Raw genomic sequence first — 26,555 nt, 5'->3', positions numbered from 1 at the left:
TATAAACTCGGAATGCCTGGAGATTCTTCAATTATCATCAATAATTTGTTTGAAAAGAGATTACAGGGTCTGGGTGCATCCACAGAGACAAGCAGGCGCTTGTTGTTTTTATGGTGGGCATTACCTCGCCCTTTTACTATTCAAACCCTTTTAGTGCCCAACATAATCATGAATTGTAGATGTAATGAAAGTGTACGGAGCTTTATAAGCCTCAGAGGTTTTTAGAACTTTGTCAAGGATTAAGAATGATTCCCCTACACTGTCACAATATTGTCAATGTAATACATTTTTTCAAAACTTCATTCAGTTTAAATGTTGGTCACTAAAAGATAATACAATTTCATTAAAAAAAAATGGAAAAACTAATGAATGCCCGTTATAAAAATGAACTAAAACGTTAGGTTCTCACGGGCTCTTTTTTCTATGTTATGTTACATTTTAAATTAGCCAGTTAGTATTTCCACCACTAGATGGTGATCTTGTCCGAGTTAAGTAGAATCAATTTATGCCAAAAAGCCACATTGAACAACCTTAACCACATCAGTGGTCTCCAAATAGTGGTCCGCAGACTGGTGCCAGAATTTTAACCTGTCCATGGAGGATCCCTGTCTCGCTCCCACACCGCTCCCGAACCCTGTCCTGCGATCGGCGCCAGAAGTAACTTCCGCTCGCTTGGCCAGCCAAGCTCTGCAGCACTGCATTGTGTCTGTTATTGATTGTGTGTCTATGAGGGTGATTGACTGTGTGTGAGGAGGGTGGGTTGAGTGAGAGGGGGCATTGACTATGAGGGAGGGGGCATTGAGTGAGATGGATTGGGATTGAATGTGAGGAAATAGGTGGGTTGAGTGTGAGGAGAGGGGATTGAGTGAGAGGGAGGGCAATTGAGTGAATGTAAAACTTTATTTGATTGTAAAAAAAATTATACATACGATAGCATGTTATTACCCTAGTACAGTGGTTTGCAACCTTTTTTAATTAAGGAACTCTAAGTGAACTTCTGAGGAACCCTGAACCCTCTCTAATAGCAACTCTGTGATCAGATGCATTGTAAATTCTTCTGTATTTGATACAATTTTAAAATGGCCAGAAAATTACAGGGAACCCTTTAGGACTGCCCAGGGGAACACAAGGATTCCCAGGAACTCTGCTTGAGAAACACTGCACTCGTTTTAACCGGTCCTCCAAATGTATTTTATTTTTTTACTGGTCCTCTAAGGCAAAAGGTTGGAGACCGCTGAACTAGAAAATGCACATTGTACAACAATTTTAATCCCCGATTTTTTTGTTTTGCCATTCATTTTTTGTTTGTTTTTTAACATTGCATTCATCTTTGCTTCAATGTATAGGTATTAGTAATATATTGCTATCTACAAAGAATACAGCAAATCTAAGGATTTATAACAAGCTTACCCATATAAAATGAAAGAAACAATACAAAACGTAACAAGGACAATTACAGAACTAACAAATTTAACAGCTTGTGGACTCTGCAGACAAATGTGATTGAATGTACAGATGATGTGCTATAAAAATCTTATGTACAGATAGCGTGCAAACTGAACACACCAACGACATAGAAACTAGGGAAATGGCCCTGTCCCTACATACATCTATTTAATCAGAGCCTCTGGTTGCAAAAGCTCTTTCTATTCCTGTTGGTTAGAGAGATTTCAGTGGCATCCCAGTACTAAGAGGCACAGAGGAAAGGTATATTTTAATGTAAAGGATTTTGATCACAGGTTTGAAAAAAGGGCAACAAGTGACAAAAAGAGAGAATGATGAGTGCTGTATGTGTCAAGTGTAAGAAAGAAGGGTGTGGGTCATATTAATATACTTTGCCTATTTCATTAGCATATCTCCCAAATATGCTCCTTTTTACTCTCTCCACATGTTGTTTAGAGGGTGGTTTGCGGGAATATATACAATATATAGTGCTTACATTCTACTAAAATAGCTCTCTGAAAGGGATAATTACAGATACAGACTGCAACATTCTCCTCCTTTCTGTGAAGGAACTACACTCCTCTGCACCTCCATATATGTCTCATGCTGAACCCAAGGTTGTCTCATTTTTGCACCTTTTACCTCTACCACCCTCTCCAGTCTTAAACCAGTTTCGCTAATCTCTCCTTACCATCAGTATGGAATGCTCTTCCACTCAATATTCATCAAGCACATTCACTTTCCACATTCAATGCCCAGCTGAAAATCCATCCTCTTAAAATAAATCTCATTAATCTTTCTACGCCTCTACTATGAACTCTAGATCCACTTGACCACCCTTGACTGCACTTCTAATAATGTGCTTTTACTCCTACAGTGTCTGTAAGCCTCCCAATATATCACTTAGATTGTAAGCTCTTTGGTGTAGGGTCTCTTTTTGACTTAGGTTTTCATTTCAATGTCGCACTTATTCACATTGATTGAAATTGATTTATCTTTTGTAAAGTACTACGCATATTGTTAGCGCTATATAAATACAATTGTACAATATACATACACGGCCTGTAACATTAATTAAGTAATGGTCACTTTTGCTGCAAATGGATTAATGTTTCTTATCTCTGCAAAAAAAGACCATTTTGTGCCTCTGAATTCATTAATCTAAATGGGCAAAGGCGTTGTTTACTTCTACTTAAGGAATCAGTTTATTGACATCCTACCTGATAACAGCCACCTGAGTTAACCCCTTGTGTGCAAAAAGGTGTCTACCAAAGCGCCACCCTGCGATGTGACACTTGCCCAACAGCTTCAGTAGTGAAGTAGTTAATGGGAATGTCCAGACATAGTTACACGGTAGCTCTGTGGGCATATCCGTTAAATCAGAGGATGGTCTTACTGAAGGTAAGTTTTCCATGTCAAAACAAAGTAACAATACAGAAAGTGTTTGTCAAGGTGCAGAAGGACTTTTGTGGGATGCTCCAAAAATATGAAAGAAGCACAAACGCAAGTTTCATTTCTCATCTCTTAGAGCTAGATGCGGACTGAAAGACTTTCCATGCAGCCTAAATGACTGGTGTTTTTAGACCATGTAACAACTTGTAAGAGCCCCGAACAGAGCTACGTTGTAATGAGAAATTACTTAAAAATAATAGGAAAACCAGCAAGTGTAACTTCGGGAAATGGACTAGAAATGAATAGAAGTACGAAGGTTTAAGAATAGAGGGATAGTGACATTAGATCACACAGCAATGCAGGAGGAAGTGTAAGTAGTACAAAAAAACTACCAATACACATTATGCTGCATTATAGAAAATATACACCACTGGGTTCCTGTGAGATATTAAATCTGTGATGAATAGCATTTTCAAGATCCAACCAAAAGTGAAAGTGCAGTAAAGAATTTAATCACACGTATTAGAGGAGGAGATATTGTATAATTATACATTTTTAGTGGCAGCACATAGCGTTTCTGGAGATGGCATTATAGTATAATTCTGCAATCTGTTATCGATTCAGAGGTAATGTTAAGCCTGGTGGGACTTGAACATGCAACCTCCACGTCTTAGGGTAGCAGCACTGGCAGTAAGCCAGATCAGCTAGTTAAGGCCAGACTCTTCTTCCTGTTCTTTGCTGGATCAACTAGTTTGACTGAGTACTGTTACTCTTGTATCCTGGTACTAGTTACCTGCCTGCTTTGCTCCGTGCTTGCCTGACCACCAGGTCCGCCGATAGGGGGGGAGAGACAGGAAAACTGGCCCGGGCCCGGTGGCTGTGTGGAGCCTAGCCAGCAAGTGCTGGAAGCTAGGCCCAGACCAGAGGATGGGCCCAACATGTGCATCCTGCTGCCGGGCCCAAGGTCTCGCCCCCACTGCAGTGGGCCTCTAGCTCATGCAGGGCCCAGTTATTGGGGAGGATATTGGGTGTGATTGGGGGTGTATTCTGTGTGATTGGGGGGATTATTGTGTGGGATATTGGGGGGTTATTGTGTGGGATATTGAGGGGTAGAGAGAGTTGGGGGTGAGAGAGGGGGATGTGAGAGATTGGGGGGGGGGGGGCAGTGGAAACTCTGCCTGCCTTGATCCGTGTCCGCCTGACAACTCTTCCTGCCTGCTGCCTGGGGAGGAAGGTACAAACCCAGCCAGGCCGAGTTCTCCAAAGAAAAGGTTGATAATTAGTTACTTCTATAATTGCTCAAATTCCACTTTTTTCCTTAAACTCTTATTTTGTTGTGAGTTTTGTTGTTGGTATGTGGGGTACAGAAATAAAAAAAAAGGAAATCACATAATCTTAAACAGTGTTCATATTATATTGTATGTCTTTATTTGTTCATATGTAGTAATAATCAAAGTACAAGTACAGATGAGGAAACATGAAGTCCTTATGAGAATATTTAAGACAGAAAGGTTCACAGCCGCATGTCAACTAAAATCGTCTAGGCCATCGTCAATGTTCCACCCCAACATCCTCATTTATTATATTCAATGCATGGGTCCCAGACTCTAAGTGATCTTCGATGTACTGTAGGTAGCTTGTTGGCTTTTCCATTATCACAATATTCCAGATTTTAGATCTGACCATGCTGATGCTCGCAGACTTATCTTGCCTCCACGCATTGGCAATCACAGTTTTTGTAGCTGATTATAATATGCATAACCAGTTTATCTGTGTTCCTATCTAAATCCTGAATCGGTTTGTGTAAAAGAAGAATTCATGGGTCCCAAGGCTTATTTAAAATGTGAGACAGCTTTAGTTTTGAAAGACCTGTGACTGAAGGCGGCTTTGAGGGTCTCAGGTAGAAGATCCGAGTTGTGAGGTGCCCGGTAAGAGAAGGAGGAGCGGCTGGATTCCTTGTTGAACCTTGGGACCCTAGACAGCCTTTTGGAGTCAGATCTCGGGTAATAAGTGCTGCTTGTGGTAGGGGTGAGGAGCTTGTTCAGAAAGCTGGGTAGCATTCCCAGAAAGTATTTGAAATCAAGACAGGAAAAATGAATTTTGTGCCTAGACTCAAGTGATAGCCAATCTAATTGTTTGAGTATTTGGCAGTGATGTGCGTTGTATCCTAATTCCTGTGATTTGGGCTGTCAAAGTTTGGACTTTCCACTAGTGTCTAATCTTTGGCCAGGTCCACCAAATGTGTTCTAGGTATTCCTTATGACCACAGTTCAACCAGCAAAGAGAAGACAGCAGAGGATAAATTATGTGCAACCTAGAAGGAGTGAGATACCACCATAGAGAAGCTGAATACTTATTCCCCCTTGTTGTTGAGCAACAGGAGGATCAAGCTATTCTTTAAAAAATATCTCCAAAGTCTTGTAGATTTAGCTCTGATCCTATTTCTTTCTCACATTATAACATGTAATTGTTTTTGAGTTCCTCAGTATTTTTGGCTTGGCCTTGTTAAAATTGTATATAGTACCCTTATTGTATAAGGCCCTGAAATAAAGGATCGCAAACTCTGACAGAGGTCTGTGTATAAGCCATCATCATTTTTCTGAAAAAGGAGACTGTTATTTTATGTAGAAAGGCACCGCAAGAAAACATAGTCTTTTGATTTTTTCCATATCATTTTTGCCAAGAACTCCTTCGTAAAATACAAAGCTTTGACACTTATAAAGATGGGGCAGTGCTGCAAGGTTGTTGAAGAAGCTTAGCTATATTAGGCATGAGAGAGAGAACAGCAACGTGAGGAGGGAGACTGCTTACATTTCAATTTACTTTTATTGCCAGAGAATGGGAAATTGCAGAGAAGACCAATATATTGTATGCTCTATATCTGAAGAATAAACTCTGGTGTAAAGAGAGAAACATATTCTGTATTATAAGGACAATCTCTTGCTTTTTCCCCCTTTTGTTTGAAGGCAAATGCTTTGCAATTTTTGTTGCGACTCTGGAGAGGACCTTTTATGTAAGCTGTTCTGGCAGCCACTAAGTTGAATAAAGAGGTTAAACCTTCAAGCACTGTGTGTCTGCCTCTGTGTGTCTTTTCCTAGATGTATTAAGATGTATCAGGACAAATTATACAACTGGAGAAATGTGGATATCTTCGTCACAATGGATAGTCCACAATTACCGTAAAATGTGTCTATTTATTTGTAGGTACGGTTTCTCCACACAATAAATATACACCGGTTACTTAGAGAAGATGGTGTTATGATTATGAAAGTTCTATTATCATCTATATTGCTGTGACTATTGTTCTGTCACTGCTTGTAGGCAAAATAGTCCCTACCGTTTTAATTCCTCCCCTATGATTTACTTACAGGACCCGTTTTATCTGATCTTTTGTCACAATTTTCCCTTTTTCCCGATAAGAATGCAGGACAATATTGAAATTGTATAATAATGCATGAACAAAAGCCTTAAAATTAGGATAACATCTTAAAAAAATTAGGAAACTACATCAATATAACTTTGAAAATGTAAATTAATTAAAAAGGATAAGTCGAGAAACACCCTAAGTTTTCAACTCCACTGATAACTCCACAGCAGCACTTTGTCAGGTTTTGAGTTTTGTTTCTAAATGTTTGGGTTTTGGTTTGGTTCTAAAAATATTAATAGTTTGGATTCCTATTTGATTTTGAAAAGTAAGGTTCTGATTTAATATAACAAGTTACTCCATTCAATCCTTTTCCTCGTAGCTTAATATAATGTACATGTTCCAGTCCCACTTAACAGCATGTAGCATGATAGAATTAATAGTTTCAGCCTTTTTAGCTCTTTTAACAATTCCTTCCTGATTTATATTTTATATTAATAGTTTTGATAATTTTTAGAGCTGAAAGCAACCATGAGAAAGCACAATAACAAATGTCACAATCACAATATATAAAATGTGCACTGCTTTTCCTAGGTTACAGTGAGAAGCTCACAATTAGATTGCAAGCTCCTTGGAGCAGTGACTCCTCTTCCTAAATGCTACTTTCATGTCTGAAGCACTTATTCTCATGACCTGTTATTTATATTATTTGTTATTTATATGATTACCATGTGTATTACTACTACTATTTATAGGTTGAACTTGATGGACGTACGTCTTTTTTCAACCTCATCTACTATGTAACTATGTAATATACTGTGAAGCACTATGCACATTAATGGCGCTATATAAATAAAGACACAATACAATACAATGGTTACATAGAGGGGAAACGCAGCAAAAATGTAATTTGTAGTGATTCATTTGTACTGATGTGTTTCCATGAACATTTCTTCAAAACCGAAAACTGCTGAGTATGTCATTATTAGGAAGAAGAATGGAGCATCTCTAAATGAGAGCTTCCCTAAGTAGAACTGCCCCTTTGTATGCGGTCGCACAGGCATCTTTCTAACTTCTAATGCAGGGGTTCTAAACCTTCATTCTCTCGAAGCTTCCTTAATCCTAGTGCTCAGTTTCTGAGGCACCTCTACAACAGGACAGTCATAGAAAGCACAGGACAGACAGACAGGGTTAAGGAAAACAGATAGTCACAGAAAACACAGGACAGACAGACAAACACACAAAGCCCTACAGAACAGATATGCACACCACTGGGCAGGCAGACACCAATCCCCACTTCTCTCCTGCCATGCTTTTTCCTCTTTGTGTGCTTGGCCTTGCCCGTTAGGCACATGCTCCTGACATCTCCTCCTGATTGGATGTTTTACCCAGCAGCAGCCAATCAGGGTGAAGGAAACTTCCCTGCTGTGGAAGTAAAGGCAAATCTCATGGCACCATTTTGATCCTCTCACCTTGGGACCTTTTTTGACAAACACTGTGCTAATGCAATGGTCAGTTCAAACTAAACTACATTTACAATTGCATTGTGTAAATGGTGCTATAGATCAGGGGTGTGCAATCTTTCCATACTGCGCTCCCTGCCTGCTTCCCTCACTGCTCACGCCCCCCCCTCCCTTACCTTCTCTCCGGTGTCAAATGACGCAGCGGGGTCACGTGACATCAAGCTGCCATGCCAACGGGACATCACATGACCCACAACGTAATTTGATGCCGCGCTGCCATGGCAACGCGTCACCGAAGTGAAGGTAAGTGAAGTTGCAGAGGCATCACGCGATCCCCCGTCATTAATTTAAATGCCTTGGGGGAAGAGCACGTGGCCTCTACAACCGCCCGCGCCCCCCTTGAATAATCTTGTGCCCCCCCCAGTGTGTGCACAGCTGCTATAGATAACTGCCAATGTTTCAATCATTTTGAATGTTTGCTAATGCTGACACCACAATTTATTTATTTTAGTTTGGTAACAAAAATACCTTTTTTTGGCACAGACAAATCAATATAAAATGAAACATGCATATAGTTCAGAGCTATCGTTCCATTTAGGTTTAGCTGAAAAATGTGCAATAATATTTGAAGTAGGTTAATGCATTTGTGAGGCCAATATTGATACATTTTTGGCTACATCTTTTTATTATTTTCATTAAAAAAAAATATATATATATATTTTTTTCCGGCCAATATGTTAACATCTAAAATATACTTTGCAAAAAAGGATGCAGAGATCAAAAATATATACATAGCACAAGGAATATGGCAATTAGAAATACTAGTGCAACAAGAAGGCAGTGCCATAAATATTGTAATATGTTTTTGAACAATCATTACTGTTGCCACAATGAAATTATCCATATGTATCAGATGGACATTTTATTGGCAACAGAATATAGCAGATGTTGCCTGTGTACTGAGATCCCCACAGAAAATGAGGTCTATGTATCAAGCCAACTCTATTAGCACCATACAGAGTTGTACTGATTTTCTTTCTGAATGTAATGTTAGAAATGTGTTATTCAAGTTTATTTGACAGATAAAGGCTTTTGTAATTGTAACCCTCCCTGCCCGGCTCCTAGGGAGTTTACATCAAGGCCCCATATCTTGGCTTACTCAGATGTGGTTACCTTGTCAGGGTGTTGGATTTGTGAGGCCGGACGATGATATACAGTAGTAATGATGGGTGCCAGGAACTTTATTCATTCAACAGCAGCTTTATTGTTGCATCCATATACACGGTGAACTTGGTATAGACATACTGTAACTGCATTCTTCCTGATGTTGTCTGAACCTTTCTTTCCGCGTTCACCGTATCTCAGCCTGCTAGGGAGGTTCTGAGGCTTGATACCCTTTGTTACCTACGGAAGACTTCTTGTGGGTGGCTTTGGTAGAGCTCCATCTCATATCGGCCCCTGGCGGGCCTTGTGCTAATATCCTTCTGTCGATGATAAGGGTCCCTCCCTCGGGCACTGCGTACCATCTTGTGGCAGTCTGGAGTGGGGCCAGCTGGAAGTTTTCTTGATGAACACAATGACAAAAATGTAATACAAGTTGCAAATATGTATACATCCCATTGTAATGTATGCTTTGTAATTCCTCCATTAAATAAACAGATGTTCTCAACTGACTCAGCACCAATTTAATGGCAAAACAAATGAAGATTATAAATAGCCCCACAGATGTAAAAAAAATAAAAAAAATACCACCACCCAAAAGAATAGTGGTTGGTGTTTGGGTGGCAGAGCTAATGAGCTAAAAAAATTGTATGCATATACGTATTGCACAGCAGACTATAATGCCAATTATCGGCTATGGGGACATAGTATACGTCTTGGCACCCCAAACCCACCTTAGCAAACTTGACACCCTCTACAATTCAATATGCCGTTTTGCTCTCCAATACAACTACAACACACATCACTGTGAAATGCTCAAATGGTCATTACTTCAGTCTAGATGCAAAATTCATCTTTCCTGTCTTGCCTTCAAATACTTTCTGGGCAAGCTACCCGTCTATCTGAATAAGCTCCTCACAAGTACCACACGCAGCACTTATCATCTGAGATCTGACTCCAAAGACTGTTAATGGTCCCAAGGTTCAGCAAAGTATCCGGCCCCTCCTCCTTCTCTTACCGTGCACCCCAAAACTGGAACAATCTACCGGAGACTCTCACAGCCGCCACTAGTCTAAATTCTTTCAAAACTATAGCTGTCTCACATTTTAATCTGGTCTGTAACTGTTACATAGGCTATAACACATATCATCTTTAACTGTGCATGCAATGTCTTGTATATAATGTATACCGTTCACTTATGTAACTATGTATTTGTAACCATGAATTATTTGTCATCAAAGCTCTATGCCCAGGAGATACCTGGAAATGAGAGGTAACTCTCAATGTATTACTTCCTGGTAAAACATTTTATAATTAAATAAACGTTTTTTCTTCAGTATTTTTCTGTCCAATTGTAATGCCTGGAAAGGTAATATTGTCCATTACACCATGTGAAAAAAAAGAGATAGCAGCATGAAATTGTAGGCAAGTAAAGGAGAGGGGAAAGGGAAACAGTAAAATAGATTAAAGAAACCTGACATTCAAGCTGAGGCCATTGGCTAAAACTGTAACATCATAATAGCTCAGTAAATGAATAAAGTAAATGTACCAAAAAGTAGTGATTTCAGAAATAATTTATTTAACTTATATCATCACAATTCATCTTTTTTTCTAGTGTTGGCTCAAATTATTTTAATACAAATGAAGAGGCCCCTCCAGGATACTGAAACATGTCTGAGTTCCCCGTGTCCCTTTGCAAGGTGTCGTGGCCGTGCATGCAATTAACGATGTATCGTGTCAGTATTTGCTCCTGCACACTGATTGCCACCATTGCGTGCGGGTGGATTGTCGCAGTGCTGCTGTCTTGTCTGTATTCCTCTGGAACACGGTGTCCAGTTGGACCAGCAGCCCCAGTTTCCATTTACGACATTATCTGAAAATCAAAGCAAGTAAGTTTCATATAAAAAAGTTGAGTTACTGTACTGTCTTATTCATGGCAGGAATTTGTATCTATTGTAAAACCTGTTACAATTACTTACTGAGTCCAATTTTAGTACCGGCGATAGTAACTCTACTTAAAGAGCAGATTCTTTGGGGCTGAACCACCTTAATTTCCTCTGCGGAGACCCCCTGCTTCCTGAGATATATACCTTGGTAGTGGGTGCTGGTAGCACTTCTGGAGATTTAAATGTCTTGGTCATGTGGGCCAATAGGATGCTACAAGGGATGATGTCACGGCTTCCTATTGGCCAACGGGACATTTGAGTCACCATTACGTTCCCCACACTCAGCCCAACAGGAGCGGCTACCGACACCCCCTACAGAAGTAAGCATCTCGGGAAGCAGGGGGTTGGCGGGGCTGAAATGAATGCAGTTCAGCTCTGGAGACCCCCTGCTTCAAACCTATTTTTCTTTTTAAAAAGGAAAAAAAAGAAAGCAGAATTGCTGCTTTAAAAATGCAGTTTGGCCTAAAGTTTTTTTTTTATAGGTGGGTAGCAGGGGCTCTATGGAGCTGAACCACACTTTTTAGGGTCCGAATGGAACTCAAAGTGTGCCACAATTACAATATACTGTAGCAAGGGGTATACAGCACATGGGATTCTTGCAGATACAGCCCTTATCAGCTTGCAATGTATGTTTTTGGCACCTGGGGCACAGTGAGATAAAGTGGCGTGGCCAAAGTCACAAGGAGCTGACAGCGGGAATTAAACCAGGTTCCCCTGTGTCACACTCAGTGTTGCTGTTATCAGTCAGTGCCTTTACTCACCAAGCCACTCCTTCCACTCTTAGGTGTGTGTGAAAAGTTTGCACATCTCTAGAGGCTGCTGCATTCCATGGGCTACTCAATTGGGAGCAATAAACCGCCATGGTATGTGGACCTCTTAGCATTAGGCCTCTGTTATGGAATATGTATGCATCCACTCTTCATGCATTGTAAAATATGCAGCAATTTCAATAGTCATGTGTTCTCCCAACTTGTCAAAGCTCCAGTCTGGGGTTGCACATCCTTTATAAAACCTACAGATGTAGCCAGACTAACTGTTTGTGCTGCTGGGGGAAGCCGCGGCTTTTACTGTCCCCGAAGTCGCAGCGTTTTGATTTTCTTCCTGAGGCTTCTGGGACAGCAAGTCTGGTTACATCTGTATTTAAGATATGTTATCATTCTAAACAGATTGGGACAAATGAGTCAATGAATAAGGTGATTTCGCAACCTGCCCCTTTAAACCCCACTGGGCAAACACAGTCACAACGAGTTTCTGCAAGAGCCAAAGAAAAAGAATATCTCTAAATTAAAGCTGCAAAGCAATTTTCTTTCTTTTCAAATATTTTCGTGTTTTTTTTCATCCAACCTATCAAAAATAGTGTGATTCAAAATAGAGATTACCGATTACTAGTCAGAACTGTTTAACATTAACTAGAGTTATTCTGTCAAAATGTTTAGACCTACAGGATTCTTTTCTTTGGGTGAATAGAAAGTTAATTTTTTAAGTGCCAATATGGGTTATCGCACCAGTTTCAGCGTTAACTCTCACTAAAGTGAACGCCAGACAGGGTGCAATAACTTGCACTGGCACTTGATAAATATCCCACACATCTTTTGCAGCCTGTGAGAGCAGGGTCACAACCACTGAACAAGGGACACACAGCAATATTTTTGCCAATTGGGGATCTTCCTCCTGTGATTACAAATGATTTTACCTTTGAGGAAAGCTGCCCCGTTTTAATTGTTTTTAAAAACACTTTGCAAAGCAACTTTGAAGACATTCACACATTTCTAGTTTTGCTTCTCCCCAAGCTCTTCAAGGCCGTGTGGGCGGGATATGTATATCAAGATATCAAGTGTGGTATCTAAAACATTGCTCCAGAAAGTGGGTAACACAGCATCATTTTGACTCCTCTTGCGCCAGTGAATGTTTTGGGGAGTGGTTCGTTAGGGGAAGGGATAGTCAGTGCTATACTATAATGAGAAGTATCAAACGTTTCTCCTAAAACTGTTTTATTTTTCCTTTCTTTTCCTCTGTATTTTTTTATTTGATATTTTCTACAGTATAATACAAAACCAATACAGTATTTTATTGGGAAACCTGAAGATGTTTTGAAGTGAAACATCTGTGTTGGCGCCGACAGGGTTTTCATGGGAAAAAATGCATTGCCTTGTAATGAAAAACCGTAACAAAAGTGATGTCACGCCGCAGAAGAGCAGCTTGCAGGCCCCACCACGCATGTGCAGTACCACCCTTGTCCACCAAGTACATTGGCGCTCCCTCCTCTACCAGCACGCATGCGCATTAACGGCTGCAGGCTTCTGCGCATGGCTCGCCAAGGATCGCATGGGGAGGAGAGAAGCCGGGAACACTGGGCAGGGAGAGAGCGAGAGAGCCGCGTCCCCCGAGATCACGGTGTTGACACAAACACAGTCACACACACAACCAGAGTCACATACACGCAGTCACACACACACACACACACACACACACACACACACACACACACACACACACACACACACACACACACACACACACACACACACACACACACGCAGAGTCACACACATACACGCAGAGTCACACACACATATACGCAGTCACACACACACGCAGAGTCACACACACATGCAGCGTCACACACACGCAGAGTCTCACACGCGGAATTCACGGTTAGTATAAGTATAAATATATTTGTGCCGTGCACGTGTGTTCTAAGTCACACTTCTTTGTGTTCTGCCACTGAAATTGTGTTTTGATTTTTAATTAAAAACATCACCATCACAAATACAATTTGTGTGACAAAAGACAAACAAGTTTCACTTAAAATGCGCGGGCTCGGCACCCCCCCCACCCCACCCTTTTTTTTTCAAGACATTTGGTATATTCCTCTGTCTATCGCATAAGATCCAGGCTACATCTGAGTAAAAGGATGATATAGGGAAAAGAAAACTAAAAGAGAATATAATTTTTTTTCTTAGAGAAACATCTGGCCTGAAAGTGACCGTGTGCCATTTCTGCTTGAACTTTTTCTAAAGGCCATCGTTTATTCTCTGTGACATGTTATATTTGATCTGTGGCCCATACTAAGAATGTGCTGTGAAATCAGGAGTGAAATTAAAGGTTATCTGATGCCAACTCTAAATTAAGCTAATCTGTTGTTTGAAGTGGCCCATCTCCACTTAACTGATAAAAGGTCAGGAAAAATTGCCTCCAAATACTTCGATTCAACTTGGTCTTGTGAAGGAGATATTATGAGGACTGATTGTGTCTTATTCACTTAATAAGCTCGACATTGCTTTAGAAGAGGTGCAATGTGTCCACTATTAATGAGGAAATTAACATGAAGTGAATGTTCTATCCAACAGAAGACTGCTCTGTGCATGAGATCGATCACTTTAACATTACCTTAACACAGGGGTTCAAAACTCCAGTCCTCAAGACGCCCCAACAGGTCAGGTTTTCAGGATATCACTGCTTCAGCACAGGTGGCTCAGTCTTTGACTGAGCTAATGATTGAGCCACCTGTGCTGAAGCTGGCCTATTTAAGGGTCTTGAGAAGTGCAGTTGAGAACCCTTGCCTTAACACAGGGGCACGCAAACTTTTGTTGTGGCATCCATCTGCCTGCTCTCCTCAGTTAGGCCTGACCCGCTGAGCCGCGCTGAGCAGATGCACTTAACCCCTGCATCTGCAATCAGCGCGGCTTTAGGAGCGTGCGGAGCTCCGAAAATTTCAGGAGACAGGCAGGATAACTTTTCGCGCTGAGGGGAGCGGAGGAGCGGTCACGTGACCGCAAACATCCAATGGGAGCGAGGGACTAGCCCCGCCTCCAGCCACGCCTCTGCCTCGGTCACGCCTTCGCCCCGCCCCCAAAGTGTGCTCACTGCCTCACCTGCCCGGACACAAAAAAGCACCAGATTGAGCAGGCGAGGCAGAGCAGGAGCACGGCTCAGCGCGGCCTGAGGCACCATGCCCGAGGCCTTAGAGCGCCCCCCCACCTTACCTCGCGTGGCGTCGTGTGTGCGGGGTAGTGTCACGTCATGTGACCCACGGCGTCATTTGACATCATATTACCGTGGCAAACATGACCCCATTTGACGCCGCGTTGCCATGCCGACGCCTGACACCAAGCTTCTGAACCACGGTAAGTGTAGTTGCAGAGGCCTCGCGCGGTCCCCCGGCATTTAATTTAAATGCCTTGGGGAAGAGCGCAGGACCTCTACAACCGACCGCACCCCCCAAAAAAAATCTAGCGCACGCCCCCCAGTTTGCACATTGCTGCCTTAACATATACAGCTAAACCCCGTTATAACGCGGGTCTCGGGGTCCACCCCGAGACCACCGCGTTACTAACGGGGTCGCGAAAAAAAAAATGGCCGCCGCGCTTTAGCGCATATTCATCCCGCGGGACAGGAGATGGGAGCGGGCATGTCCCTCCGCTCCCCGCTTCCCCCTGTCACCGCGGGACAGGCCGCGGGGCAGGAGATGGGAGCGGGGATGTCCCTCCTGTCCCCGCTTCCCCCTGTCACCGCGGGACAGGCCGCGGGGCAGGAGATGGGAGCGGGGATGTCCCTCCTGTCCCCGCTTCCCCCTGTCACCGAGGGACAGGCCGCGGGGCAGGAGATGGGAGCGGGGATGTCCCTCAGGTCGCCGCTTACCTCAGATCCCGCTGCCTGCATGGAGGTGGTAGCGGGGGGTTTCTTCTCCCCACCGCTGTCCCCGGTGCTCCCGCTGCCTGCGCGGGAGGAGGGGGGGGAGCGGGTGGTGGTGCTGGTCGCGGCCTTTCCTCTGCTCCGACCCCACCCCCCCGTCTGTGTAGAGTGAGAGAGTGTGTGTGTGTATGTATTTATGGGAGAGAAAGTGTGTGTGTGTATATGGGTGTGTGTATGTGGGTGTGAGTGTGTGTAAGTGTCTGTGAGTGTGTGTAAGTGTCTGAGTGTGTGTGTAAGTGTGTGTAAGTGTGTGTAAGTGTGTGTGAGTGTCTGTGAGTGTCTGTAAGTGTGTGTGAGTGTGTGTGAGTGTCTGTAAGTGTGTGTGAGTGTGTGTGAGTGTCTGTAAGTGTGTGTGAGTGTGTGTGAGTGTCTGAAGTGTCTGTAAGTGTGTGTGAGTGTGTGTGAGTGTCTGTGAGTGTCTGTGAGTGTCTAAGTGTGTGTAAGTGTGTGTGAGTGTGTGTGAGTGTCTGTAAGTGTCTGTAAGTGTGTGTGAGTGTGCGTAAGTGTGCGTAAGTGTGCGTGGGTGTGCGTGAGTGTGTGTGAGTGTGCGTAAGTGTGTGTGAGTGTCTGTAAGTGTGTGAGTGTGTGTAAGTGTGTGTAAGTGTGTGTGTGTGAGTGTATGTAAGTGTGTGTGAGTGTGTGTGAGTGTGAGTGTGTGTGAGTAAGTGTGTGTGCAGTGTGCAGTGTGTGTGCAGTGTGTGTGCAGTGTGTGTGCAGTGTGTCAGTGTGTGCAGTGTGAGCAATGAGCAGTGTGTGCAGTGTGCAGTGTGTGTGCAGTGTGCAGTGTGTGTGCAGTGTGTGCAGTGTGTCAGTGTGAGCAATGTGCAGTGTGTGTGCAGTGTGTGTGCAGTGTGCAGTGTGTGTGCAGTGTGTGTGCAGTGTGTCAGTGTGTGCAGTGTGAGCAATGAGCAGTGTGTGTGCAGTGTGCAGTGTGTGTGCAGTGTGTCAGTGTGAGCAATGAGCAGTGTGTGTGCAGTGTGTGTGCAGTGTGCAGTGTGTGTGCAGTGTGTGTGCAGTGTGTCAGTGTGTGCAGTGTGAGCAATGAGCAGTGTGTGTGCAGTGTGCAGTGTGTGTGCAGTGCGCAGTGTGTGTGCAGTGTGTCAGTGTGAGCAATGAGCAGTGTGTGTGCAGTGTGCAGTGTGTGTGCAGTGTGGCAGTGTGAGCAATGAGCAGTGTGTGTGCAGTGAGTGTGTGCAGTGTGTGCAGTGTGCAAAAAAAAAAATGTAAAAAAAAACAAAAACGGGAGCCACGGGAAAACCGCGTTATAACCGAATCGCGGTATAACGAGGTGCGTTATAACGGGGTTTAGCTGTATTAACAACAGCCAAGGTCAATGGTTTTCATAATGGTTTAGGTGAAAAGATTAATAATTAAATGCAAGAAAACAACCCCATTTTGTAATGCAGTCATTACATCTGATTACTATAGTATGTGAAGCAGCACAATATGAAACAGCTCAAAGATGCAAAAAATTATACAATTATTTCTTCATATCTCTGCAACAAGAAATGAAGTAAATTAGCACAGACCATGAGATTTCATAGAATCCTTAGCATTCTCTGTTGTCTGTATACATTGCATGATGTTGAGGTTGAATGTTTGGGACGAATGGATATTATTGAATATACAATGTGGATTCAAACTCAAACACTTGCACCTGATCTATCTTGTAGACTTTGATTTTTCACTGAAGGATATTAATTCCACGACACAAAAGTAACGTACGTAAACTATGATTAAAAACGTGCTATAGAGAGGTTATAATTATTAAAAGCTTCCTTCTCATTTTAGGAAAATATTTGGGGTTTACAGCACATGGTTATTAAAATATTTTTTAAACTTAACAGCATAAGTGATATTAAATTAGGTTTATTCACCAAAGTGTGATAACTCTTATAGATTAACACCCATTACCTTGAACAAGAGGTCTGTTTGAAGTTTAGTAAATGGATGCACGTGCTTCATCGCTTTCCACAAATAGGATTAAAAACTCAAAATATGATCTATTTGTTTGACAACATTCATGCTCCATAATATATAATTAAAATCAGAGACAGAACATAAAACACAGACATAATATATAAGAATGTTGCAAAGGCAGGACTTAATATAAACTGATGGGACAGCAAGGTTATTTTTTTTAAATCCTAATTTTATTTCTAACCAGAACAAAAAAACAAAGGCATTATTCAGAGAATGGCAACAGGTGTTAGTAGTGATTGTTACTGACTCATGAGAGCCTTAGGCTGTGCTTATAGTGCCGGCTATGGCTACAAGTACGGATGACGTCTCCCGTCTCCGTAGCCCAAGCGAAAGTTGTAATTTGAGTTTGGGAGACGTCTTTTGCTACAAGGGGAGTGACGGAAGGCAGAGGGGCTGGGACAAGAGCAAGGGGGAAGGCTGAAATGGAGAGGAGTTGTAATTTCTGTTTGTATGCTGAATTTACAGTACTTTTACTTTAAATTATGGGAGAATTTACTATTTTAAAGTTGTTCATATAGTGTGTTTCACTTGACAGACACACAGACACAAACACACACACACACACACACACACACACACACACACACACACACACACACACACACACACACACACACACAATCAGGGCCGCCAACAGAAATCATGGGGCCCAGGACAAATGAAAGGAGCAGCCACCACCCCCGCCCCCCCAACCCATAGCGCAACTACCACGGAAAAACAAATTTTAGCGTACAACTTTTACTTAACCCTTCAATACATATAAAAATACACCCCCAACCCCCCAATACATATAAAAATACACCCCCAACCCCCCAATTCATATAAAATACACCCCCAACCCCCCAATACATATAAAAATACACCCCCAACCCCCCAATACATATAAAATACACCCCCAATAATAAAACGCTGCACCCGGTGCCAGGTTTCTCGGCAGTGCCAGAAGTCAGCTGGGATAAGCTTCCGGCGTGAGAGGGAGGCCCGGCGTGCGCGCACGAGCAGCCATTGTGGGACTGAGAGGTGCCTGCAGCGGGGCAGGGCCGGCAGCAACTGCTGTAACCTGCAGCCTGGCCCATGCTACCGCCAGCCCCCGCCACCCACCGCCCCCCCCTCCCCGCAGTCCCACCACCCACCGGCCCCCTGCAGTTCTGCCCGCCCCCGGCCCCCCACAGTCCGCCAGCTGCCGGGCCCCGCCACCGCCCCCCCGCAGTCCAGCTGCCAGGCCACCACCAGCCACCGGCCCCCACCACCACCACACCACCTCCTCCATGCAGCCACCGCCCCCCCCCCCCTGCAGCCCCAAAGGGAGGCCTCTTATTCTCTGAAATGTTTTATTGGGGGCACAAAACAGAAATAAAAAGGGAGCAAGTACTAAGGAAATACAACACTAGGGGATGGGAACATGCAATAGAAATAGGGATAGGAATAGCAGTGGGAGAACTGTCCAGCAAAGAGGCATGTTCTGAAAAGGCAGGAAATTACCCAGGCAGAGCAGGAAATAGGTGTAGGCCTGCCCCAAGTGACAAGAGGAGGCGGGGCTGCCCAAGTCAGAGAGGAGAGAAAGGGGGTTGCCAGGACAACAAAATTAAACCAGGAAGTGAAATGAAACAGGAGACCGAACACCCACGACAATGACATCTTAACCATTACTCTATATAATCTAATCTACAGTATATGTAACCACCTTTGTTTTACTAACTAATGTACAGCGCCGTGGATAAGGGCGCAATATAAATGTTGTTATAAATCAAATAAATGGTAAACCAATGGTAATACTTGCAAATGTTATTTCTCAATAATCCAAGATTGGCTGGTTTAGCTCTGTTGGGCAGGGACTCACTTGTCTAACTTTTCCATGTAATGTATACTGTCCTTCTATTAACATTATTGCATAGTTTACTAGCCAATACTGTCCTGGTTGTAGGAATTGAGAGGATTCTATATGTGAACCCCAATATACTCATCCACCACTTACATCTCTCCCTCACCATCTGCGCTCCTCACCGTTCCTCACTTACTGTGGCTATTATTAATGATAATTAATAGCCTAGAAATTTTAAGACAATGTATTACTATACAATCATTTTAATGTATCCTATATCTTTAGAAAAAAAATAAAACCAGCACAAAATTGACATGCAATTTTTTTTAGTAAAACATATGTAAAAGAATAAAAATGCACAAAATGAGAGCAAAACAATTGAACTAGCTACACATTTCCATGTTTGGAGCCCGATTTTTATACCTACTAAAGTACTGTGACTTTTATCACATAATTACTGCTCATTTTCTCCTAATTTTGAGTACTACTGTTCACCTACTGTATATTGGTTTATTTAAATCACAGTTAGTGTTAAGCACACTCTTGTCTCACACCAGTATAATATATCATGCTCTTAATTAAATGTTCGCAGGAAATAAGTGATTTCCATAGGTGTGGTCCAGCATTTTTCACTGTACTGTCAATGTGGGAGTGTGGGGCAATAAACAAGACAAGCCTTTGTGGTATTTATCAAATATAAACATAATAAATATTCTTGTATCGTTTCCAAGCGTCTTCCTCTTGTTAGAAATCAAGGATTTAGATTTCATAAAATCAGTCAATAAAGCATATATATACACGGTGACTACAAGGGTTAAATGACGACACACTAACAAGAAGATGTCACATGATGGATTAACCCTGTTGTCACAGATAGCTGGAAGGTGCATTGAATGCATTTAGTGCAGTTAGTGAGTAGGTATGAAAATGAAAATCAGTTGTACTGTGGCAGCCAGCCCTCAGTACCCACATCACAAACACAGCAGAGAAAAATAGAACGCTTTTGATCTTTGATAAAGCGCCAACAGAGGTGTTAGAGTGCTGCTCTTTCCCTATGCAAGGTTCGTTATGTGCCAACAAAATTGTTTCTATCTTCTAAGCAGTCTAGCCTTTTTTCAAGCAGTGCACCGGCGTGGCTCTATGCTTCTCTGCCAAAAACCGACAACATGACACCAACATCTCTGGTCACTCTGCCATGTGGAGAGCGGGAGAGCAGGCTGATGATGATGGGGGCATTGAGGAACCCACAGTGAATGACCCTCTGGCCACGTGACCCCTGGAATGACCATTTATTACCAATGCTTTTAAAACCACCCCAGCCTGCACGTTTTGTTTTTCCTTTATAATTGGTACATTGGAGATTTGAACATCTTTTCGTTAGGATTGGTACGGTTGGATAGTATAACCTCCATATTATACCATTATATCGGAGCACGTCTTAAAATTTTCCCCAAGGGTGTATGCGTCTCTGTATTGCGTCCGTGGACTGAGAGCAGCATTCCCTGCAGGATACTGTATGTATTCATTTTATTGTATTTATATGTGTATACCTTTTGCTCTTTTTGTGTGTATTCACATTAAATATATGAGTAAATATTGGATGTGTAGGCCTTTACTTTGTAACCACAGCTGAAACCTTTATGTATACTGTATATGTACATGTAACTGCAATGGTATAGATGTGCATACTGACATAATAATAGTCTACGGCAAAAAAATTTGGGGGGGATATCAGAAACAATGTTTTTTATATTTTGGTTGCTTATTTGTTGCTAGACTTGTTAGCCGCTGGTGCAGGAAATGGACTAGGTCTGGTCATTTGGATATGACACCTGGAGTCGTGGTCTACATATCAAGGGGTAGGTTGTGAACTGGGTTGGGATGGGTGATAAGTTGTTGTTTGAAGTCTACACAGTAGTTGATGTAGTCACATGCAGGTGATTTAAGGTGGGGGTGCTCAATCAGTCCTCCTTACCTTCCCCCAACAGGTCAGTTTTTAAGGATATCCCAGCTTCAGGACAGGGCTTGAGGACTGGAGTTGAGCACCCCTGACCTAAGGACAGCAATTCCTTCTCTAAATGCTACACATTTCCAAGCATTGCAGTTGTCCAGTCCTGCTCAGGCGTTTGCTGTTTTGGGGCCTCTGTGACCTGCCTCAGGGGCATGTTTGTTTCTTTCATCACACGTTTGATAGATTTTTGTTTTTTCCTGGTGCCTTTTTTGTATTTCATCGATCACTGTGGTATTGGCGTTGCGTACCTGTATTTTTAAATCTTGTATGATTCTTATGCAACTCCTGGGTGTCAACAGCTGGTTGTGTGTGGGACAGCTACTGAACCTGAAACTTCTTCTTCGGCTGCAATAGACTCCAGGGTCAAGGGGAAAAGTGGCTCACTTTCTGCCTTGGTGCCACTCAGAATTGGGGTTGTGCCTGGTATATCTGGCACTGGAGGGGCATGGACACAAGGTGCGGCTCCTGTATGAATCCTTGTAGGCAAAGTTCAGTATAAGACGTCAGAATTGTTCTCTTCCATTCCAAGTGCTTTTAATGTAGACAACAAAAGACAAAAAACTACAATTCCCAATGCTACATCCAATTTGACATAAAATATATAATTAAAAACTTAACTGTTTGTGTTCTCATAAGTAAGGGACATTTAGTTAAACTCTTCGGCCAAAGCATTACAAGCCTGCAACCCCCGCCAATGCATGACCCTTTTGCAGGTCCTAACGCTGAGAATTCTCACTTACTTCTTTAATAGAGGGAGAAATGTCCCAATAAACCAGAATTCCACAGGTGCATGAAAAAAATGGCCACATAAAAAGTGGGGAGGAGCGAGCTTAAACCCAGGTAGTGTTAGGACCTGCAAAGGGGCCATGACGTGACTGCAGGCTTATAACGCTTTGGCTAAAGAGTTGAACTAAATGACCCTTACTCATGAGAAGACAAACAGTTATATATTTATATATGTTTATGTGCTATAAACAATGAATGTATAGCCGTGTCTGGTATATGCTGCCACTATGTATTGGGTTTACACATGAATTCACAAATACATATATGAAAAAAGTAACATTAGGCACAAAACTATATTCATATATTGTCTAGGTTTTGCGCCTAATGTTACCTTTTCCCTAGTTATATATTTAACTATATCTTTTTTGTCATGTTGGATGAGCATTGGGAATTGTTGTCTTTTGTTGTATACATTTGGTCACACCCAGTAGCACTCCTTTTGACACAAATATATAGGATATGGTGGGATGGGGTATTTTTTACCGATTTCAATTCCCTACAAAACATTTTGTAAAGTTTCAAGGGGTTAATAATGTCGCCAAATTAGTATTCTTTTAGCAAAACACCGTGAGACGCGGTGCGTGAGACACGGTGCGTGAGACGTGGCGCGTGTGACATGGCGCGTGTGCCGTCAGTATTAAGCGGATCTATTAGTTTTAGAGATTTTTACACACTGACTGAATTCTTGCCGATTCGCTTGCAAACTCTGCCTCAGCTGACACACTTTTTCCCCGACTCAGAAAGGGCACATCTGCCAGGTCTGCAAAGTCGTGCGAAGGTTTCACACATCTCTACCTAGGACCTGCCAAGGGGTCAGCGTTAGAATGCAAAGCAATGTGGTAATCTCCCCACTTGGCAGAGAAATAATTCATATTCTAATGCTGTCGGGTCTTATGCACCAAACTACACTTCTAATAAAGATTCTGCTTTAACTCGTATTACTGAAAGCAAACTACTGAATGACAGTGTGGGTGCATATAATACATTATATTCCTACCAGCTCCCACATGAAGATAGACCTGAAGAAATATGAACGAGGCACGCAGACAGGAGAAGTCCATAAAGTATTTCCTAAAAAGAGGGGGTTTCCACGTTAAAGGAGCAATCCAAGCAATATTCTACATATGTGGGTTTTTTTAACAAATCAGTTCTGTAGTATTAGATAATACTTACTAAAAAAAATTAATTCAACCCTTAATGCCATTTTTAATGAGTTTTAATATACTGAGCATCCTTTAATTTAGGTTTTAGCCCACCTCCCCAGCAGAGAAAGATCTTTGTAACACTTTCCTGTTTATGATCATTTGCTGCCAATGTTCCCAGCAGTTTGAGTTGAAAACTGTAACAATAGATCATGTTACCTTAGTAATATAAGGATACATTGTAGCTGCTGAGTCACACTGACTGAAGGATTGATTGAAATTTAAAGGCAGCCATTTAGTAAACCCTGGAAACAGGATCTTTGCTGATCGATCACAGGAGAACTAAGGTAATTAGATTTCAGTAAAGGCTGCATATATTAAAACAATTGTTTTTATTTTATTTTAAGTGCTGCTTGGATTGCCTCTTTAAAGGGAACAGTGTATACAAATTCATTCTTTTTTATGGCGTCGAATCTCTTAAATGTTCTGTGATTTGTTCACGATTCCAGATGTAAATGACAAATTGAGCTCAGTTCTTCCTTGATATTCACATACACAGATCTCTGATAGTGTGTGACATTGCGTCCGATTGTATATTTGCTTTATATATTTGCTCTTGATTTGTGCACCCAAATGAAAGATGTATGATAGATTTACATTGGAGAAACATACAGCGACACATGTATAATACATAGAGAAATAAAGATGCAAGTACTTACCTACAGCAATGCAAGCTGAAACACAGCACCACTGCACAGCACAGAAACATATTACCATGCAGAGGGAGAGATGAAATACTTCACACATTGAGCAGTCGTTACTGCGAGCAATATGCCCCCTGCTGGACGCTTTAGATTATAGCAGTGATAGGAATGATTGGACTTTCCAAGCTAAGAACAATTATTTGTTACAATCCATACTTAAAGAAAAATAACAGTACGTCCAAATATTCAGTGGGAATTACAGTAATACATTATGAAAGCACATTATTGTTATCTGAATATGAAATCATTTGCTCAGATTTAAAACAATTGATGTGTGTATGTGTACGTAGATGTAGATGTAGATATAGATAGATATAGCAAATGTCTTAGACAGGTCTGCAACCCTGCTTTTCACCATTATCACCTAGCATACAGTGCTCCCACTGCAGCAAGGGATATATGCTACACGGTGGAGGTTTCTTGTCGCCCTTTTCACCCACCATAACTTAAAATGTGTATATATATATATATATATATATATATATATATATATATATATACACACGTTTCCCTATTATAGCGTTTAACCATAGATAACATTTCCCCATTATCTCTTAGCATACACTGCTTCCACTGCAGCTGGGGATTCTGGGAAATTACATGGAAATGAGCACTCATGTCATAATGGGGAAAAGCAGGGTTGCAGACCCGTTTGAGACATGAATGTGTTCACAAGTCATAGTTTTATTTACTGTGCACTGTATGATGGAGGGTTTTTGGCACTTTTTAACCCACCATAATTTATATAATATGTGTATAATGTAAGAAACTTGCTTGATACATTTAACACACCTATCTGAGGCAGGTATTTGCCATCTCAGGCATTTGGGGCTGTATGTAATAACACAAATCATTGATAAAATTAACCACTGATTCTCTGATTCTCCCAGATCTGAAATATACCAAAATGGTGACCTTTTGTAGATTGATAAATAAAACCCACTGACATCTTTGCTGGTTGAGGGTGTTATCTTAAGAGTGTGAGGAACTGGAATTATTTATTCACAAAACCACTACAAAACAATTCTACCACATTCCTTTATGAACACATTCCACTCAATGTATATTTAATTTCATTCTTCTTAAAATGTGAAATACAACATCTTCTGCATTTTGCACAAACAGCATCATATTTCTCTGAGACAATAGACTTAGAAAAGGTGTCAAACTCGTTAAATTAATTCTGCCACCTTGTATGACGTTTCATGAAAATATTCTCATTGTTGATTACTAATAGTTGATTTTGACATAAGAAAATTGAGACGAGTTTGGCATATTCCATGCCTTTCACTGCCAGCAAATTCTGTTTTTCTGATTTATTGTAGGCTTCGTAGACATTTTTGCTAGTCCAAAAAAATATCAATAATGTTAAAGGGAAAAATAATATTAGTTTAATCTCTTCCATCCTACAGGGGTTTGAAGAAAGTATCATGTAATTACAAAACATAAGATGTGATATATTTTGATGAGAGTAATCACTGATGTTGATTTATTTAAAACTACTGTAGAATTGTGAGAGTCCCTGCAGACAAGGCACATGTTTAAAAGATTTATTTTATTATTTTATTCAAGTAGATTATGTCTATGAACTGGAAACATATATCTTTGTAAGTACGGTATGATATAATGTATTGTAAATAAATTCAATTGAATTCAGGGATGCCTAGATTATTTCCATATTTACTAAGCGATGCTATTTAAGACATTTCAGCCATTCACCCGATGTCTCATGGAACAGCAACTTAGTATTGGCTTTAATCTGTTCCTATGTACATGTGATTCCTACTTTTAAACTGCACGTAGTTCACACAGAGAACACTATTTCTGGATATTGTTTTAATAGAAATTTGCTGTTGAAATTTCGACAATTTTGCGAACAGGTTAGAAAAGTTTCAAACTAATTTGATAGAACTTAGACAAGTTCCAGTGTAAATATTTAGATGTTTGTTTTCTTGCCCAAAAATGTTTGGACTTTTTTGCCCTTTTTGGAAATTTTTGAAAGGTTCGAGCAAAACAGTGAAGCGAATCACATCAAGTTCACTCATCTCTAATTGGTAAAACGTGGATATTATTTCATTTCTATATGTCTCGTTAGAAAGAAGTACCAATTTGAACAAGTCCTTTCAAAGTAGGCCAAACATTTTCTAATGCTTTTCCTATAGTAAAGGATAGCAACTTGTATTTGGTGTTGTAATAAAATGAAAGCACTCAGCCATGAAACCCTGCATAAAAATGACTGAGCCACTGATTGAGCTACCTGTGACTGCGGCTAACGAAATGCTTTTATTTGCGCGAGCTTTCGAGATACACTGATCTCTTCTTCCTACGATGTTACAATGGATAAAGCAAGAAAGGGTTTTACTTTAAAACAGTGCATCCTGGAATGTTATCTGTGGGTGAAGCTTACCCCTCCATTAAATTAAATGTCGGGGGACCGTACAAGGCCTCTGTAACTTCCCTTACTGTGACTCAGTCACATGACCCACAGCATCATTTGATGCTTCAGACTAGGTAACAGGGGGCGCTAGCAGTGGGGGAGAGCAGGCAGGGGGGCGCAGAGCACAGCGTTTGTGCACCCCTCCA

General features: G+C 41.6%; 1 protein-coding gene across 1 annotated transcript in view; it reads right to left on the bottom strand.

Annotated features, from left to right (window-relative positions):
* Positions 1–23,989, bottom strand: part of C8B (complement C8 beta chain) — a 55,147-nt gene extending 31,158 nt beyond the window's left edge. Inside the window, exon 1 of the mRNA XM_075616035.1 lies at positions 23,928–23,989. Coding sequence (XP_075472150.1) covers positions 23,928–23,977 — 50 coding nt within the window. The 5' untranslated portion in view covers positions 23,978–23,989. The remainder of the gene's footprint in view (positions 1–23,927) is intronic.
* Between the last annotated feature and the right edge of the window lie 2,566 nt (positions 23,990–26,555).

This window comes from Ascaphus truei, chromosome 10 (assembly GCF_040206685.1).
Source record: "Ascaphus truei isolate aAscTru1 chromosome 10, aAscTru1.hap1, whole genome shotgun sequence".
Classification (NCBI taxonomy): domain Eukaryota; kingdom Metazoa; phylum Chordata; class Amphibia; order Anura; family Ascaphidae; genus Ascaphus; species Ascaphus truei.
Note: the sequence above shows the minus strand (reverse complement) of the source record. Positions and strands in the feature narration are given on the sequence as shown.